The sequence below is a fragment of the Nerophis lumbriciformis genome, linkage group LG07, assembly GCF_033978685.3.
Source record: "Nerophis lumbriciformis linkage group LG07, RoL_Nlum_v2.1, whole genome shotgun sequence".
Taxonomy (NCBI): domain Eukaryota; kingdom Metazoa; phylum Chordata; class Actinopteri; order Syngnathiformes; family Syngnathidae; genus Nerophis; species Nerophis lumbriciformis.
This window is the reverse complement of record NC_084554.2, coordinates 30,937,845-30,956,229: the sequence shown is the minus strand read 5'-3', so window position 1 is coordinate 30,956,229 and position 18,385 is coordinate 30,937,845. Positions and strand designations below refer to the sequence as shown.

At 44.5% G+C, this 18,385-nt stretch overlaps 1 protein-coding gene across 1 annotated transcript in view; it reads right to left on the bottom strand.

The window, feature by feature from the left end:
• The window catches only part of LOC133609124 (polycystin-1-like protein 1), a 40,917-nt gene that overhangs the window by 4,993 nt on the left and 17,539 nt on the right, over window positions 1-18,385 (bottom strand). Inside the window, exons 19-41 of the mRNA XM_072913409.1 lie at window positions 17,586-17,642; window positions 17,231-17,515; window positions 16,950-17,165; window positions 16,771-16,884; window positions 15,501-15,649; window positions 15,330-15,430; window positions 15,071-15,263; window positions 14,919-15,002; window positions 14,649-14,856; window positions 14,142-14,248; window positions 13,976-14,075; window positions 13,044-13,172; window positions 12,797-12,970; window positions 12,574-12,745; window positions 12,472-12,503; window positions 12,202-12,395; window positions 12,000-12,084; window positions 11,791-11,922; window positions 11,599-11,717; window positions 5,418-5,528; window positions 5,148-5,235; window positions 4,998-5,048; window positions 4,475-4,533 (exon numbers count right to left, since the gene is read on the bottom strand). Coding sequence (XP_072769510.1) covers window positions 4,475-4,533; window positions 4,998-5,048; window positions 5,148-5,235; window positions 5,418-5,528; window positions 11,599-11,717; window positions 11,791-11,922; window positions 12,000-12,084; window positions 12,202-12,395; window positions 12,472-12,503; window positions 12,574-12,745; window positions 12,797-12,970; window positions 13,044-13,172; window positions 13,976-14,075; window positions 14,142-14,248; window positions 14,649-14,856; window positions 14,919-15,002; window positions 15,071-15,263; window positions 15,330-15,430; window positions 15,501-15,649; window positions 16,771-16,884; window positions 16,950-17,165; window positions 17,231-17,515; window positions 17,586-17,642 — 2,960 coding nt within the window. The remainder of the gene's footprint in view (window positions 1-4,474; window positions 4,534-4,997; window positions 5,049-5,147; window positions 5,236-5,417; window positions 5,529-11,598; window positions 11,718-11,790; window positions 11,923-11,999; window positions 12,085-12,201; window positions 12,396-12,471; window positions 12,504-12,573; window positions 12,746-12,796; window positions 12,971-13,043; window positions 13,173-13,975; window positions 14,076-14,141; window positions 14,249-14,648; window positions 14,857-14,918; window positions 15,003-15,070; window positions 15,264-15,329; window positions 15,431-15,500; window positions 15,650-16,770; window positions 16,885-16,949; window positions 17,166-17,230; window positions 17,516-17,585; window positions 17,643-18,385) is intronic.

Sequence of the window (18,385 nt, the reverse complement as noted above, 5' to 3'; positions counted from 1 at the left end):
CATACTGTATGTGTGTTGATGTGTGCGTACACATGAAAAACATAACGAATACATGAACATAACAATGAACAGAGTTGTACTTTTTAGATGTCAGGGCCCTATGCAATATGTACACATATTCTTAATATAGTATACATTTTAACTGACCTTTATTTGACTATGTTTGTCTTTCTTGTAGGTGGCTAAAATATGCGGTGCTGCTGACCGCCGTCTAACGTTACGTTACTGTGTGTGATACATTGACTAACGTAACGTTATGTGTAGGTACTTCATGCAACCCTGCTTAAAAAAAATCACTTGACAAAAAGTATGAATAAGGTAGCGAACTGCAGTGGACGCAACAGATTGCCGTGTTTGCAATGACGTTATAACCATAGACATCTTATAGGTAGACGCAGCATTGGCTGCTGTGACGCGAGAAATTCGTCCGTCATCTTGAAATCGTGATGAGGAGCCGGCGAGCAGCCTAAACTGACAGTTGACAGGTAGGAAACAAAGATGCCGTGCTGGTGTTCAGCGTTTTTCTGCTCAAATGAGCGGACTGTTGAAAATAGGAATTGGGGGATTACTTTTCACAAGTAAGATTTAACATTAACTTACTATTAGTTGTATTTTGTGAAAAGAATATTACCACAGCGTTGAGAAGGAGCAAAGATCTTCAATATTTGTATGTGAAAATCACAAAGAAATATTCTGGGGTAAGATGACCCCCCTACAGGGGTTTGGTTTACAAACTTTCAGCCCCACCTAGAACAAAATTCACCAGCCACCACTGATTATGATGCATTCTCATTTTAGGCAAAGTATAAGATAATACTTTCTTAACAGTATAATTGTAACCAGGAATAAGTCTTCAAGTAACAATATTCAAATACTAACATTGTTGGGTAAGACAGAATTTTGTTTTATTCTGAATCCAGTGAAACAGATTGGTGATTTTAGCTGATATAAAGACTTTCAGGTGTTAATATATGTTTATGTTTAAGTATTTGGCAGACGCTTTTATCTAAATACATAAAAAATAGATAAAAAACAATCACTGTAAACATCATGGGCTTCACGGTGGCAGAGGGGTTAGTGCATCTGCCTCACAATACGAAGGTCCTGAGTAGTCTTGGGTTCAATCCCGGGCTCGGGATCTTTCTGTGTGGAGTTTGCATGTTCTCCCCGTGACTGCGTGGGTTCCCTCCGGGTACTCCGGCTTCCTCCCACCTCCAAAGACATGCACCTGGGGATAGGTTGATTGGCAACACTAAATTGGCCCTAGTGTGTGGATGTGAGTGTGAATGTTGTCTGTCTATCTGTGTTGGCCCTGCGATGAGGTGGCGACTTGTCCAGGGTGTACCCCGCCTTCCGCCCGATTGTAGCTGAGATAGGCTCCAGCGCCCCCCGCGACCCCAAAAGGGAATAAGCGGTAGAAAATGGATGGATGGATGTAAACATCATTATCATTATCAAGGGAAGAATGTAATACAAAATATCAATACAAAGTGTCAAGACAGAATAAATTCTCTGCTGCTGCAGCAACAGAGATACAGTCTATAGGTCCCTAAGATATATAGATATCTAATGCATTCATACATTGTTTATGTAGGATATATGCATGTATATATAACCTAATCATATTTTTTCTTGAATTTAGAAATAGCTGACCGTTTTTTCCCCCCTTCTCTGGGATTATATTCCCAGTTTTGATCTGGTCTGGTCACTTATAGCATATAAGAATATTATATTACTGTTGAGCAAACCATGAATAATAATACACGCCAAAACATGTGTCCTTTATCATAGCTGCACGTATGACAAAAAAAACGAGTGAAAATCAGTGGTCTTCAGTGAGGTAAATGATAAATGGTAAATGATAAATGGGTTGTACTTGTATAGCGCTTTTCTACCTTCAAGGTACTCAAAGCGCTTTGACACTACTTCCACATTTACCCATTCACACACACATTCACACACTGATGGAGGGAGCTGCCATGCAAGGCGCTAACCAACACCCATCAGGAGCAAGGGTGAAGTGTCTTGCTCAGGACACAACGGACATGACAAGGTTGGTACTAGGTGGGGATTGAACCAGGGACCCTCGGGTTGCGCACGGCCACTCTTCCACTGCGCCACGCCGTAAGTTGTAAGATGAATTAAATGCACTGACAGTTCATTGCTCCTGCCAAATGAATTTGCACTGAGTGGAGCGGATCACCACTCCAAGATGGCGGCCCTGCATCTCGTCAGCGCCAGTAGCCAGTAGTGCTCGATGCTGCCTACTCTAATTAGATGTCTATGGTTATAACGTTAGCAGTGAGTTTACAGCCTCACTGATTTAACTACACAGCAAATAAAAGTCACATTACTTAGCCAATAAACGTTAGCTTACATTCAAAACTTATCGTTCTTTGTACAACTTCAAATGTTGAACGAAGTTGGAAGTTGTTGCATCTCCGTCTGCAATCTTCGACCCGCATGTTTTGCATACTGCAATTCATTTTTTGTTGACCAACTCGTAGTTTTAATACCGGAACAAAACTATTTGTTCCTTAAGGCTCTGGATGCTGTAGGGCTGTCTTGGTTGACAAGACTCTGCAGCATCGCGTGGACATCGGGGGCAGTACCTCTGGATTGGCAGACCGGGGTGGTGGTTCCTCTCTTTAAAAAGGGGAACCGGAGGGTGTGTTCTAACTATCGTGGGATCACACTCCTCAGCCTTCCCGGTAAGGTCTATTCAGGTGTACTGGAGAGGAGGCTACGCCGGATAGTCGAACCTCGGATTCAGGAGGAACAGTGTGGTTTTCGTCCTGGTCGTGGAACTGTGGACCAGCTCTATACTCTCGGCAGGGTCCTTGAGGGTGCATGGGAGTTTGCCCAACCAGTCTACATGTGCTTTGTGGACTTGGAGAAGGCATTCGACCGTGTCCCTCGGGAAGTCCTGTGGGGAGTGCTCAGAGAGTATGGGGTTTCGGACTGTCTGATTGTGGCGGTCCGCTCCCTGTATGATCAGTGTCAGAGCTTGGTTCGCATTGCCGGCAGTAAGTCGGACACGTTTCCGGTGAGGGTTGGACTCCGCCAAGGCTGCCCTTTGTCACCGATTCTGTTCATAACTTTTATGGACAGAATTTCTAGGCGCAGTCAAGGCGTTGAGGGGATCCGGTTTGGTGGCTGCAGGATTAGGTCCCTGCTTTTTGCAGATGATTTGGTCCTGATGGCTTCATCTGGCCAGGATCTTCAGCTCTCGTGTGAAGCGACTGGGAGTGTGAAGCGACTGGGATGAGAATCAGCACCTCCAAGTCCGAGTCCATGGTTCTCGCCCGGAAAAGGGTGGAGTGCCATCTCCGGGTTGGGGAGGAGATCTTGCCCCAAGTGGAGGAGTTCAAGTACCTCGGAGTCTTGTTCACGAGTGAGGGAAGAGTGGATCGTGAGATCGACAGGCGGATCGGTGCGGCGTCTTCAGTAATGCGGACGCTGTATCGATCCGTTGTGGTGAAGAAGGAGCTGAGCCGGAAGGCAAAGCTCTCAATTTACCGGTCGATCTACGTTCCCATCCTCACCTATGGTCATGAGATTTGGGTTATGACCGAAAGGACAAGATCACGGGTACAAGCGGCCGAAATGAGTTTCCTCCGCCGGGTGGCGGGGCTCTCCCTTAGAGATAGGGTGAGAAGCTCTGCCATCCGGGGGGAGCTCAAAGTAAAGCCGCTGCTCCTCCACATCGAGAGGAGCCAGATGAGGTGGTTCGGGCATCTGGTCAGGATGCCACCCGAGCGCCTCCCTAAGGAGGTGTTTAGGGCATGTCCGACCGGTAGGAGGCCACGAGGAAGACCCAGGACACGTTGGGAAGACTATGTCTCCCGGCTGGCCTGGGAACGCCTCGGGATCCCCCGGGAGGAGCTGGACGAAGTGGCTGGGGAGAGGGAAGTCTGGGCTTCCCTGCTTAGGCTGCTGCCCCCGCGACCCGACCTCGGATAAGCGGAAGAAGATGGATGGATGGATGGAATTCATTTTTTGTTGACCAACTCGTAGTTTTAATACCGGAACAAAACTATTTTTGGCATAATTTTTCCTCACTGCCGCGTTGTTTGACAGCTCTTCTTCGTTGGTTGTCCTGCAATTTGATTGGATGAATGCTGTGGGATAAAAACAACGTGGATCTAATTTGATTGGATGTTGTACTGACAGGCAGCACACACACTGACAGACACACACGTACACAATGAAAGATACAGAGCGCTCCTGAATAAGGTTCTAATCTTTCGGTTTTGGGGAAAGTGGCAAGTCTTGTTAAGTCAAAAGGCTGAAGTCCAAGTGAAGTCACCAGTCATTGATGTTAAAGTCTAAGTCGAGTTGCAAGTCTCTTTACATTTTGTCAAGTCGAGTCTAAAGTCATCAAATTCATGACTCGAGTCTGACTCGAGTCCACACCTCTGGAAATAACTACATTACTTTTTTGTAATAGTGGGATCACGTGTTTCATGCTTACTTCGTGTGACCCAGTCCAGCTGCAGCACTGCAACACAGTGAAGAAGAGGATGCTCCCACCTGAAATAATAAAACATTTTTAAAACATTTTTGTTAATGCCTCAATCTTATACAAACATCACTTCATTTTTAGTGTATCGAATTCTAAATCTAATCTGACCTCTAAATTTTTTAATTCATTAGTCTGCAATGAAATAATGCATCTAAAGAATAACAGAATAATCTAACATTATATTTTTAAAGAATTCTAATATATATATTTCACATTTCAAATAATTCTAATCAATTTAGTTGGCTTTATGTTTATTTATTTGTGGGTAAAAGCATGCAAGTAAGGTCTATTTTTCTGTTAAACAGTACCCTCTATTGGTCATAAGAAATATGTAATTCATTGAAAATGTATATGTAACACCTGGAAATTATGTGAACAAATATTTTTGGGTTGCCATATCACCAAAAATAAAGTTTTTTTTATAATTACAATAGTACTACTGTTAAGAAATTATGCAATTCATTCTACTTACACTGCGGATCTCTTTCAGCCACACAATCGGCTCCCCAATCAACATGTGTGACTGTGGAATGATATCAGACTATTGAGATTAGAATGAGAGCCAACATCACATATGATTGCCATTTCTAACGTACAAAAAATTAGTTGTCTCTAAATTCACCTTTTTGGCAGCATTCCCATAGATTAAATTAAGCACACTGCTCTGTGTCCACTCCCACCAGTCTTCATTTGTCCGTAAGGACATGACACTGAAATAAAAACAAAATTATTGGAAAGGTGTGTTTTGCTGAGCATCAACAGTGTGTGTGTGTGTGTGTGTGTGTGTGTGTGTGTGTGTGTGTGTGTGTGTGTGTGTGTGTGTGTGTGTGTGTGTGTGTGTGTGTGTGTGTGTGTGTGTGTGTGTGTGTGTGTGTGTGTGTGCATTTATTACCCTGTAAAGCGTTGCCTGACAGCTTTATTGAAGCGGTAGTAGTCACTAAATGACCTGCCACTTGAAATACACATCATCAGGAGGAGCATAGCGACAAGGACACACAAATCCCTGGATGACAACGATACATTGTATTTAGTACAAAAATCCATACTTTATTAAATTTGGAATCATGATATTGAATATTGCAATGGAAATCAAAACATCATTGGAAAATGTAACAATTGTATTATCATCTCATATTCCTTTTTTATAATGCTAAACATACGTGAAAGCGTAAACATCCGGTTTTATTATGATAGAGAGGCCTCAACAGGAAGTGGCGAATCGGCGGTGGCTTTCTTCAGGTGTGGTGGGCGACTTGAACTACAAAACTGTCCGACATGTCTAAGTCACACATAACGTTTATAGTATTTGCTAGATAGTCCTGTATTAACACAATGGACACATTATTTGTGAGTATGGATAGTAAACACTGAGTTTTCTGTGTTTTTACTGCATTTTTAGCGTCAGTTAGCATTAGCCAATTAAATTAAATGGGCATTGTTAGCCATGGTATGGTTGACACTGTTATACATACTGTACTGCGTTTGGACAAATACGTCAAGCAGGTATCATACTTTGCTTTTAAATTACTTTTTATTCCATCTTTTTCATTACTGAACATCAAAATGACAATTTATTGAAGTCACCAGAGGTGTGGACTCGAGTCACATGACTTGGACTCGAGTCAGACTCAAGTCATGAATTTGATGACTTTAGACTCGACTTGACAAAATGTAAAAAGACTTGCAACTCGACTTAGACTTTAACATCAATGACTTGTGACTTCACTTGGACTTGAGCCTTTTGAATTGACATGACTTGACATGACTTGCTATTTTCCCCAAAACCCAAAGATGAAAAAGTTATTCGGGAGCGCTCCGTATTTTTCATTGTGTACTTGTCTATCAGCGTTGCGTGTGTCAGCTGGCGTGGTCTCAGTACAACAGCCAATCAAATTAAATCTACTTTGTTTTCATCACACAGCATTCATCCAATCAAATTGCAGGACAACCAACGAAGAAGACATGTCCAAACCACACGCCAGTGAACAAAAAATGATACCTAAAATAATTTTGTTTGGGCATAAAAATTACGAGGTGGTCAACACAAAACGGTTTGCAGTATGCAACACATGCGGTTCGAAAATTACTGATGGAGAGGCAACAACTTCCAACTTCGTCCGGCATTTGAAGTTGCACAAAGAACGGTAAGTTTTGAATGTAAGATAACGTTTATTGGCTAAGTAACGTGACTTTTATTTGCTGTGTAGTTAAATCAGTGAGGCTGTAAACTCACTGCTAACGTTATAACGTTATTGCAAACACGGGAATCTGTTGCAGTTCACTACCTTATTCATACTTTTTGTTCAGTGATTTTTTTTAAGCAGGGTTACGTTAGTCAATATATCACACGTAACGTTAGACGGCGGTCAGCAGCACCGCGTATTTTAGCCACCTAAAAAAAGACAAAAATAGTAAAATAAAGGTCAGTTAAAATGTATACTATATTATGAATATGTGTACCGTTTTAGCTAGCTTTCTGACATACTGTTGGTTGTTTACCTCAGTGGTCCCCAACCACCAGGCCGCGGCCCGGTACTGGTCCGTGGATCGATTGGTATCGGGCCGCACAAGAATTTTTTTTTTTTTTTTTTTTTTTTTAATTAAATCAACATAAAAAACACAAGATACACTTACAAGTAGTGCACCAACCCAAAACAACTCCCTCCCCCCTTTTGTTCTGGGCATTGAACATGAAGACTCTTCCTTCACTGTTCCAAGTGGCCATGAGAGTCTTGGCAGTGCCTGCCTCCAGTGCTCCAGTGGAGCGAGTTTTCAGCCATGGTGGCATCATACTACGCCCCCATCGTGCACAAATGACTGACAGACTCTTGGCTAATTTGGTCTTTTGCAAATGCAATGCAGCATAGGGCCCTGACATATAAAAAGTACAACTTTTTTGTTATGTTCACGTATATGTCATGTTTTTTCAATGTTAACACTTTTGTACAAATAAGTACATTTGCACTTTATTTTTCAATGAGTTAATGTTTAAAATGACTGGTTAATAGTGCTATTATAAAGTGCAATGTCAGCACAATTTTCTTTCCTGCAATTTAAAATGCACTTGTTTTAATAAATAAATACAGCGTTTGAAAAGCATACACAATGTGACGACCGGGGCGCATGGTGATGCGGGGTTCGTTCTCTCAGGAATGCAGACGGGCGTCAGACACAGCGTGCAGGTAAGAAAGTATTTATTTAATAATTAACTTATACTGGAATAAAGAAAAGGGTGCTCATAGCACATAAGGCAAAAACTAAAAGAGCTAGCATGGGAGCTAGAAGGTAAAAAAAGGAGTTTAGCGTGGAAGCTAACAGCTACAGAGCCAGAACAAAAAGTCGTCAACTGTTGCATGAAAACAAACTACGAAGCCAGAACGAATGACAGGGAGGACAGACTTAAATAATAATGTCAGTGATGACAAACAGGTGCGTGTAGGGAACAAACGCGGCAGGTGAAAATAATAAGCAGCCATGGCAACAAACTCAGGTGTACAAAACAGGTACTCAAGGAGTCCAAAACTAACCACAAACAAGTATCTTGAAAACGTAAATGAAAAATATGATCCGGGCAGCGGATCACAACAGTACCCCCCCCCCCCTTAAGGGACAGATTCCAGATGTCCCCTTGAAAAGCTAAAACCCCCCCAACTATAACAAAGTTCAAGAGTCCAGGGAGGGTGGAGGGAGGATTTGGCGGAGGGTCGCCAGGTCACATGTCCCCGAATCCACCGGGGACGAGTCAGGTGGCGGCGGCGAATGGAACGCCGCTGCCGGAGGCGAGGCGGGCGACCACGGAAAGGCCACATTTGTGGCTGCCGAGAAGGTGGGCGTGAGTGGCGCCAGAAGTTCAGCAGCCGGAGAGTTCTGCGACTACGTCTCGGGTGTCGCTGCTGTTTGCGCCACTGGCGTCCATACTCTAACCTCCGAGAGCGCCGCTTGCGCCGCCAGAACACCCGAGGTCGCTGAGACGACGAGGAGAGAGCAGACCTCGCCGTGGAAGCAGGAGGAAGCGTCGTCGTCGCCGTGGAAACAGGAGGAAGCGTCGTCGTCGCCGTAGAAACAGGAGGAAGCGTCGTCGTCGCCGTGGAAACAGGAAGCATCGTCGTCGCCGTGGAAACGGGAAGCGTCGTCGTCGCCGTGGAAGCAGGAAGCGTCGTCGTCGCCGTGGAAGCAGGAAGCGTCGTCGTCGCCGTGGAAGCAGGAAGCGTCGTCGTCGGCGTGGAAGCAGGAAGCGTCGTCGCCGTGGAAACAGGAAGCGTCGTCGCCGTGGAAACAGGAAGCGTCGTCGCCGTGGAAACAGGAAGCGTCGTCGCCGTGGAAACAGGAAGCGTCGTCGCCGTGGAAACCGGAAGCGTCGTCGCCGTGGAAACAGGAAGCGTCGTCGCCGTGGAAACAGGAAGCGTCGTCGCCGTGGAAACAGAAGGCGTCGTCGCCGTGGAAACAGGAAACGTCGTCGGCGTGGAAACAGGAAGCGTCGTCGCCGTGGAAACAGAAGGCGTCGTCGCCGTGGAAACAGGAAGCGTCGTCGCCGTGGAAACAGAAGGCGTCGTCGCCGTGGAAACAGAAGGCGTCGTCGCCGTGGAAACAGAAGGCGTCGTCGCCGTGGAAACAGAAGGCGTCGTCTCTGTCGGCGTGGGCGGAGCCAGAGGCGGAGCAGGCGGCTCTTCTGTCGGCGTGGGCGGAGCCAGAGGCGGAGCAAGCGGCTCGTCTGTCGGCGTGGGCGGAGCCAGAGGCGGAGCAAGCGGCTCGTCTGTCGGCGTGGGCGGAGCCAGAGGCGGAGCAAGCGGCTCGTCTGTCGGCGTGGGCGGAGCCAGAGGCGGAGCAGGCAACGGAGTATCTGCGAGTGGTGGATGTCTCAGCTGGGCTGCTGGGTTGGCCGTAGGGGAAATCATCACCTGCAGCGCGGTGAGAATACTTCCCAGCTGTCTCTCCAAAGCGTCAAGGCGGGCGTCTTGGCGTTCCGCCATGGCGTTGACGCAAGCCCCAAGAACGCCAAACTGTTCCTCCTGTTGTCCAAGTTGTTTGGCCTGTTGGTGCAATGCCCTTTTTACTTGGTCGGTCACTGCGGGGTCTCGTGTGCCCTGCAGCGATGGAGCAGGAGGTGGAGAGGATGGTGTTTGCAGGACCACCAGGGTTGATGGTGGCGTCAGAGTGGCAGGCGTCCGGGCTGTCGTTGTTGTTGCCGTGGAAACAGGTGCTGGTGCGGAAACCAGACTTGGAGTCGGTGCTGGTGTGGAAACCAGACTTGGATTCGGTGCTGGTGCGAGAACCAGCCTTGGAGCAGGTGCTGGGCGTGACTTTGGCGGAGGTGGCCTGGCCGGGGGTTGCAGCTTAGCATGCCGAAGGTCTGGTGGCGGAGGCCGGCATGGAGATTTGGGCTTGGCTGGGCGCAGCTGTGCCCGCCCACTAGCAAAGCACCCAGTACTAGCCCCCCCCTCAAGAAGCGGATCCCAGACGCGTCTTGTGCAGTCTGGAAAAGTCTTTAGGGGTGGGAGGGAGGAGGTGAGGAGGTGGGTAGGCTCCTCCCCTTTTGATTGTCCAAATTGACTATTCTGCTCTTCAATAGTGGACTGTAGGGACGACCAGGAGGGAGAAAACAGAGGAGTGGGCGGAGCTTGAGCCATAGGGGGTGGGGCTTGAAAACCAGAATGTGACTGGTACTGAATAGACTTATAATTAACAAAAATGTCCTGATAGTATTTAATTGTTGAATTAAAGTCATTTGGAGGCGGCTGACAGAAAGAGGTGACTGAATTTAAAAAAAAATGTCTTCGTCTATGACGTCATCACAAGTGGACGGGATGACGTCATCCACGCGGGTCTCCTGCTGACTGACAGCCCAATCAGTGAACTGTTTGGCAAAGTGAGTGATGGGATTACCAAACATCGGCGGGGGGGAATCCTGAACTGCTTGGCTGTGTTCTGGAGGGAAGAATTGCGGGGGTGGCGCGTCTCTGTCGCGAGCTGAAGCCGTCTTGTGCGACTTCCGCCTTCGCCGACGCGTGCGAGCGGGCTGGGAGCGGACCTCCCCGGGCCAGATGGAGTCGATCGGGACCAGAACACCTCCAGGTCCCCATATCATCTCCTCATCTGGATTGCAGCGGAGCGTCTCTGCCTCCATCGCTCGGAGGACCATCCACGCACCTTCTTCATCCACCTCCGTCAGGTCCGATGCGAAAGAACTCTTAGCTGGCTTCGTACTGTGACGACCGGGGCGCATGGTGATGCGGGGTTCGTTCTCTCAGGAATGCAGACGGGCGTCAGACACAGCGTGCAGGTAAGAAAGTATTTATTTAATAATTAACTTATACTGGAATAAAGAAAAGGGTGCTCATAGCACATAAGGCAAAAACTAAAAGAGCTAGCATGGGAGCTAGAAGGTAAAAAAAGGAGTTTAGCGTGGAAGCTAACAGGTACAGAGCCAGAACAAAAAGTCGTCAACTGTTGCATGAAAACAAACTACGAAGCCAGAACGAATGACAGGGAGGACAGACTTAAATAATAATGTCAGTGATGACAAACAGGTGCGTGTAGGGAACAAACGCGGCAGGTGAAAATAATAAGCAGCCATGGCAACAAACTCAGGTGTACAAAACAGGTACTCAAGGAGTCCAAAACTAACCACAAACAAGTATCTTGAAAACGTAAATGAAAAATATGATCCGGGCAGCGGATCACAACACACAATCTGTGTTAATATATTAGTCTGTGGTTAAAAGGACTTGAAAGGACTCGAAACTCAAAATGCAGGACTTAGGACTTGACTTGAGACTTTCCAGTCTTGACTTTGGACTTGACTCGGGGCTTGCCTGTCTTGACTCGGGACTTGACTCGGACTTGAGGGCAAAGACTTGAGACTTACTTGTGACTTGCAAAACAATGACTTGGTCCCACCTCTGGAAGTCACCCCATTTTTTTTACACAGTGTTCCTTTAATTCCTAGTCCAAACAGTATGTGTTGGGGTTGCCATGGCAATGACAGAGCTGTTGTCATTACAAGCCAATTATTGGTAATGACGATTCTGTTATTTTAAGGTCAAAGGACCCCGGATTGTTGGTTTAACACTCACCTGATGGTTTTATGCACTAATGCCTCTCGTCTGCTTTGTCCTCGAGCACGCCTCAGCTCTGCAGCAGTTGGTGGGCATACAAGACGAAGAAACCTGGCTCGCTGACGCTCCTCCAGAAGCTGGAAGTCAAAACAATGACCCTGTTTCAGACGTAGACCAGAGCAGGTGAGATGCGCAGGCTGTTTTCATCACCGTTGTCAGGTTTGAGGCGGACATTTTCTGCTGTTTGGCTTTCAATCGATCAAACGTTGTTATTCTGGCACGAATGAGAAAGTTTGCACTTCTTCTGTTCCAAAGTGAGGCAATCCCAGCAAACGCAAATATCTGCAACAGCAAACCGTTTTGTTGGAATATATTCTTTTGTATCAAGTCAGAATGGGGTGGAAAAAAAGCTATGTTACCACAATGGGCTGGATCAGGAAGATACATGACAACAAGGAGAAGAAAAGAGAATGCATCCAAAGTTGCACCTTGCTTCCATTGAACCTGACAACAGTGACAAAAAGACAAACACTGGTCAATAGGTACACCTACTCATAATAGTGAAGCAGCATGGAACCAAATGTGACACAACCTACTAGTTTTGTGTGTATTTCATAATACCTGAGTCCCAACACTGCAGAGAACAGCAGAAACACAAGGGACAAGAGAAGACACAGTATCCAGGCCACATAGTAACACCATACTCTCCTCCCGCTCAGCTTGTCAAAAACACAGAGACTCCTAAAGGCTGCCTGGTTATCTTTGGAAATACCTTCTTTTTTAACATTGTGTTTGTTCCTGTTGTTCTCTGCACCCTGCAAAGCATGAAGACCGAATGCTCAGAACAGAAGAGGAAGAAAAGAAAGAACGTGATCTGTTGGGAGATGCGACCTGATTGTTCTTAAAGGCCGCAGAGTCATCCGCTACGAAGTGAAGAACGGTGATTAGAACACAAATAAGTGTAAATTACTTTCTCTAGTCAATAAACTTCACCTTCACAATGCTCTTTGCCAGGTCGCGTGCCTTCCTCCTCCATGAACAGCTTTCCCTTGCGAAACAGGAACGTTATCAGTGTCGCTATGGGCAGCGCCATCACTGCACCGAATACCCCAGTTGTCACAGAAACCGCCGATTCAGCGTTTACCGCATGCTGTAAACAAAGAACCTGTACGATATTGATAAAAGTCATGCACAAGTATGTGTTTATTTAACAGACCGTGTTATCCATGTGTGATATTTTTAGTGCGTTGACACATGCATACGACGTGAAGAGCAGCAGGCACACGCTAAGTCTTTGAGCGTGCATGAAAGAGTGAGGCCAGGGGCAGCTGAACACGGACATCCACATATGGAAGTCAGCCATGTAATCACACAGCGTCAGACCTAACATCTGCAAGCACAGGTAGAATGTATGTCGGGAAATAGAATCATATTTTGATGATGTTATTTTGGTGACCGTGTACCTGAGTGAGGCCTATTGACTGGGTACAAACGTGTAGCATTCTCTCCACCTGGCCGTCACCTTTGCTCACTGACAGCCAGCATTGGCTGACGAAGAGCCATGTATGCTCCTCCACGTCAGCTTGGCTCACCTGTAGTCACACAATAATCAAAACAAAGCATAGTCTAGCACAGGGGTGTCCAAGGTGCAGCCCACTCACCATTTGTGGCCTGCGGCACATTATAGAAAAACAATACAGCTATCCCGAGCTGATATTTATATTGGATATCGGTCCGATACCAGCAACAATCAAGAATTGGATGATACCGGCTTTCATCTAAAATCTCCAATATAAGCAGTCATGCAGCGTGTTTGTTTATTTGTGCAAAAAAGCTGTACAGCCAGTTAACTTAAAAATGTCCTCCAATAAACACACAAGATTAGCCTTTTCTTGTGTATTAGTAGTCATTTACCAAAGGTAAACATGGTAGGCTACTAGCAGCAAAACAACAGCTGAGCACACAATCTAGTATGATGTAATAAATGTCTCCAATTAAACAATATTGCTGTCTAAAAGACATTTGTCAGTATAAAAAAGTATCAAATAATTATACTTGCATACTTAGTTTCCAAGGCAGAAGAGTATTTTAGGTGTCAAAAAACAAATGATCACTCCTCTTTGGAAGCATATATCTGTCATAAGGTTAGTGTATTTCGTACATGCTATTAAATAGTTTCACTTGCTCTAGCCTTCTCTAACATTCCACACTACAAAATAATAAAAGGTTGTACTCTGAAGTGTGCTGATATCATATCGGATCAATATCAGTATCGGCCAATACTCTAGGTTCCAATATACTAGTCCACCGTGCAACAGAGTATTCTGCAAGATAATTTATACACCCCTGGTCTAGCATACAGGTATATGAACCTTCTAAACAGTAACTTCCTTACCTCAGATACTTGCACTAGTGTGAGGTACAAGTGCGGTGAAGGTCCTGTGTTGTCATGCCAGATGTGGACCCCCCACACAGGACCCAGACTATCTGCTGCACTGTGGTGTCAGATTGCTACATCTTAAATTGTTGTTTTGTTGAAACTGGTGTTTGGAGAAGCTGACCTGAGTATGAAGGTATCTTGAGAGTTCCTTCTGAACAGAAAGCATCCTGGGACTTGTAGTTCTCGTGTTTGCGAGGCGCCGTCTTCCCCATGCAGCGCTATGTAAACCTGGATAACATTTGGTTTGTTACATCGGAAACCCCACTCCGAATTGACCTTGCCCTTGTTTACTCGGGATGCACAAAAAATCAGATCACATCCGAATCGCGATTCTTTTTCACCCAGATTCTAAATCGATTAATAATTTTCAAAAAAAGATTTTTAAAAATAAATAAATAACATTTTTAGAATTTTTTTTATTTTTTATAAATCAACCTTTTAGGTCATATCTATGCAACCAGAATGAGCTTTTCTAACCTGTAACCTGTTTTGAAAAAGTTTCATTATAATTATACCACATAATACATTGCAAGAATCGGTTTGAATCAAAAATGTATTCTGAATCAATTTGTCACCCCAGGAAGATTGAATCGATAGGTGCCCAAAGATTTACACCCCTATTGTTTACCTTTGCACTCAGCCTGTGGGTGGAGCAGAGGCCGGTGTGAATGGTGACCGCATAAAAGTGTGTGTCCTGTGGACAGTTGTCCCTCAGGTAGTGGACCCTGCGATTCAGCTCAGAAATGATGTCGGCTTTTCTGCATTGCACAAATGCTGGTACGTACAGACACACACACAGCGCCAGGACAACCAGGACAGTCGCATTAATAGATTCCCTGAAAGTAAAGGTGACAATTAGTCTCATGAAATGTTCTTTTCAAACCAACAGGGATGTCACCTGATGAACGGGTCCAGGTGGTCTGTGTCATGGCTGCTCTGGATCTGCTGTTGTACAACTGTCAGCGCCCTCAACTGGTGACAACTGAGGAATCAAAAAGCAAGTGATGCCTCCTTGTACATACGCATACACACACGTCGCCTCACACTCACCTGCAGTTCACCTTTCGGTCTGCTTGGTGCGTAATGCAGCCAAGACTCGTCCAGGCTCGCTTTTGGCGGTCCAAGGACAAACACTGGCTGGTGTCCACCGCCAGGTTGTAGTTGATGTGGCTGCTCAGGTGCTTGAGTCTGACTGGTTTTCCAAAGTCTGCATTTAAAAGCGCCAAGTAGCCAACTCCAGGAGCTACATTTGAATTCTCAATTAGTTTAGTTGACAGCAAAGGAACTGACAGCTGGACTTAAAACCTACAATTGAGGTAGGATGGCGGCAGGGTGATGCGTGTGGTGTTTGTCTCCCAAAGGTGAATCCTCTGCAGGTGATGCATGCTGGGAGTTGGCTTGGCAAACATCCTGCCACAACAAAGAGTCCTTATGTAGGTTTTCTCCCCAGCTACAAACAAACAAAACACTGCAAGGATACCTGAATAGCAGCATGATAGGGAATGTCGTGTTGGGTGGCAGCGTGAACACAACACTCAGTTGGATGGCCCGCTGCAAGTGCTCATGGGTAATGTTGAAGCTATGATAGTTGATGTGAGTACGCAGGAGGATGTAATGTCTGGAAGACACCTTGGAATGAGGCACATGTTGGTAGAAAAAAAAAGATTTTAGCAGGGATTAAGCATATGTCATTATAGTGGGACCTCGATTTTTAAAAAACAAACAAAAAAGTTTGCCCTGTTTTTGCCAAAAGTTTCTACCAAAACTTTCCGCCTTGTTTTTGTGTACCGTCTCTGCTATCGTACGGCCAAACATTGCATAAAAGAAACTTGTCCATTTCCCTAGAATTGAGCGCCAAAACAAAGAATCCTACACATCTCTGATTCTGTACTTTTTGTATTGGCCATGGGGCCAAAAACATTTTGAATACCAGTATTTCGATAAAGAAGGTGATAAACACTATTGAATTCGAGCAAAGTACAAATGGCAAAAATGAGGTCTTCCCCTCCCAACTTCCCTCTCCGCTCTCGCCAAAAAGAGTTTTCAACAAAGTTGGAAGTGATGTTAAATTATCCATTTCATTCATCATTTCAATATATTTATATTTTTTTCTGCATGTAATGCATGCTGCATTAAATATTCTTTATAAAAAATGATTTGTGTTTATATTTTCAAGTGTCTGGAACATATTAGTTGGATTTACATGATCTTTTTTAGGAAAGAATGCTGTGGTTCGTACAAATTTGAAACAACCGCAATGCTAATTTTTCTTAGCCTGTCAATGGGGTTATTCTTTGCATGTTAGCATTAGCGACATAAGAGTCAACCTTTATTCTGTATTGTTGCATTGCTTTATTTCAGGTTATACAAAACTAGGGATGTAATGATATACGGTAATAACCGTGGTAAAACTACCAATGGTTAGTATTACCATTTTGAATTAAAATGATCGAAAAACCATGTTTGATAACTGCACTTTGATAAACTCACAGACTGACTGGCGCCAGCTCGCTATCTTAAATGCTAACATGAAAACAAGAGGCATAAATGTATTTCCCCATTAACAAACAACCTATATCCTGTATTGCTGCATTGCTTTTTTTACTACCAAACTGTATAGTTGATTTAACATGATTATTACATGTATGTGCATTTAATGTGTATATTAATTTAAAAAAAGACATGTAGTAATCAATTATGCATTTTGATGCTGCGCCCCCACCGCCACAAATTGATTGCCAGTTGCATACTTTGTGTTGCCTTGTTTTTAGTTCAGTGATGATCGGGTGAACAAGAGATCGAAGAGAGATCTTTCTCCTCATGCTGCATTTATACAGAGTCAAGTCCACTATGGGTGCACTTATCTGGAAAACAGCAAATTAGAATGAGTCTTTTAAGTCCTCGCGAGGCGTAAACAACGGTTACTCACCCTGCCAGGATGGTGGTCCAGGGTCCAAGGGGAGTGTGTGAGTTCAGCAATAAGGTACAGCACACACTCTCCTTTGAGAGACTGGAGCAGGGCTCCCGGTGTGTAAAAGACAGCCGAGCCGCTGTTGATGACTGATGAGTTTTGGTGTGTTACATAGAGAGACATGAGGCCAACATGGATTCTGTACTCTTGGATGTTGTCAAAGAATATGTGCTTCTAGGAAACAGAAACAACACTATCAACAAATACAGTTAGATTTGTTTATTAAAGTTATCGCCTACCAGAATCAGGTCAGAAGCAGTCTGCAAAATATTGTCCACAAGCTGCTCCACTGTCCTGTTTTTGGTTAGAATATCATCACTGGAGTAGTCCGCTTGAAGGTCTGATTCCAACTTGTGTGTAACATCAGAGGTGAGAGCTGCCTCTAGGCTGTAAGCTAGCACAGTAACCAAGGTGTCCACCATCCTCGCATCTAGTGGGTGCCTCTTGTGTGCATCAGGATTAGAGAGCTGCTTGCACATAACCCCAACATGTGCAGCTACTAGTCTCACGCTCGCTAGTGTTACCTAAAAAGCATAAAGTGCTTATCAAAGCCCAAATGTATTCATGAGTAAGTTTGTGGAATGGCAAACTTACCTGCCTGGTAACTTGTAAAAGATCTTTGAGAATGCATACGGTGTCTGCCATCGAGTCCTGCTGTTGAGTAACACGATATTAGAATGCTTTAAAAGGGAGAGATTTGTGTACTCAAGTGCATCTCAATAAATTAGAATATGCAAGTTATTTCGGTACCAGGAGTTACATTCAGACTCAGAAACCAAGTAAACATTCAGGAAGTTTTCACAGTTGATTTGCTGATTAGAGTTTTAATTAGGGGTGTCCTGTTTACAAATGTTTCGCTTCACGACAGGGATATTGGACCCTTGAGTATTCGTTGATACCGATACTAATCTGATACAATATTAGCTCTAACCCATAATACAGTAAATACTTTTTATAATTTTGTAAAGTGGAATGTTTGAAAATGGTATGTATGAAAAACACTAACCTTATGGCAGAGGTATGCGTTTGAAGTGGAGTGTTAATTTTTTTTTGGCGACACCGAGTAGTCACAATAAGTCATTAAAATGAGTTTATGACGCAGTAAGTTGTATGATGCGGACCGAATACTTTGTAATACGTTTCAACCGTGGAAACTTTGTATTTATTTATATGTATATTTATGAATTCATCAAAATTAAAAGATTGTTTGATGTAAATAGATGATCCTTGAATACAGGTAAAACTAAATTTATACATTTTTGCAGTAGTAGGAAAGTGTGGATGCTTAGTTAGGTGTCAAAGGAGTTGAGATTCAAAGAACACAAGACATCAAATTTTTGGGTGTTATGATTGATGAACATTTGTCACGGAAATCACATATAAGTGACATATAA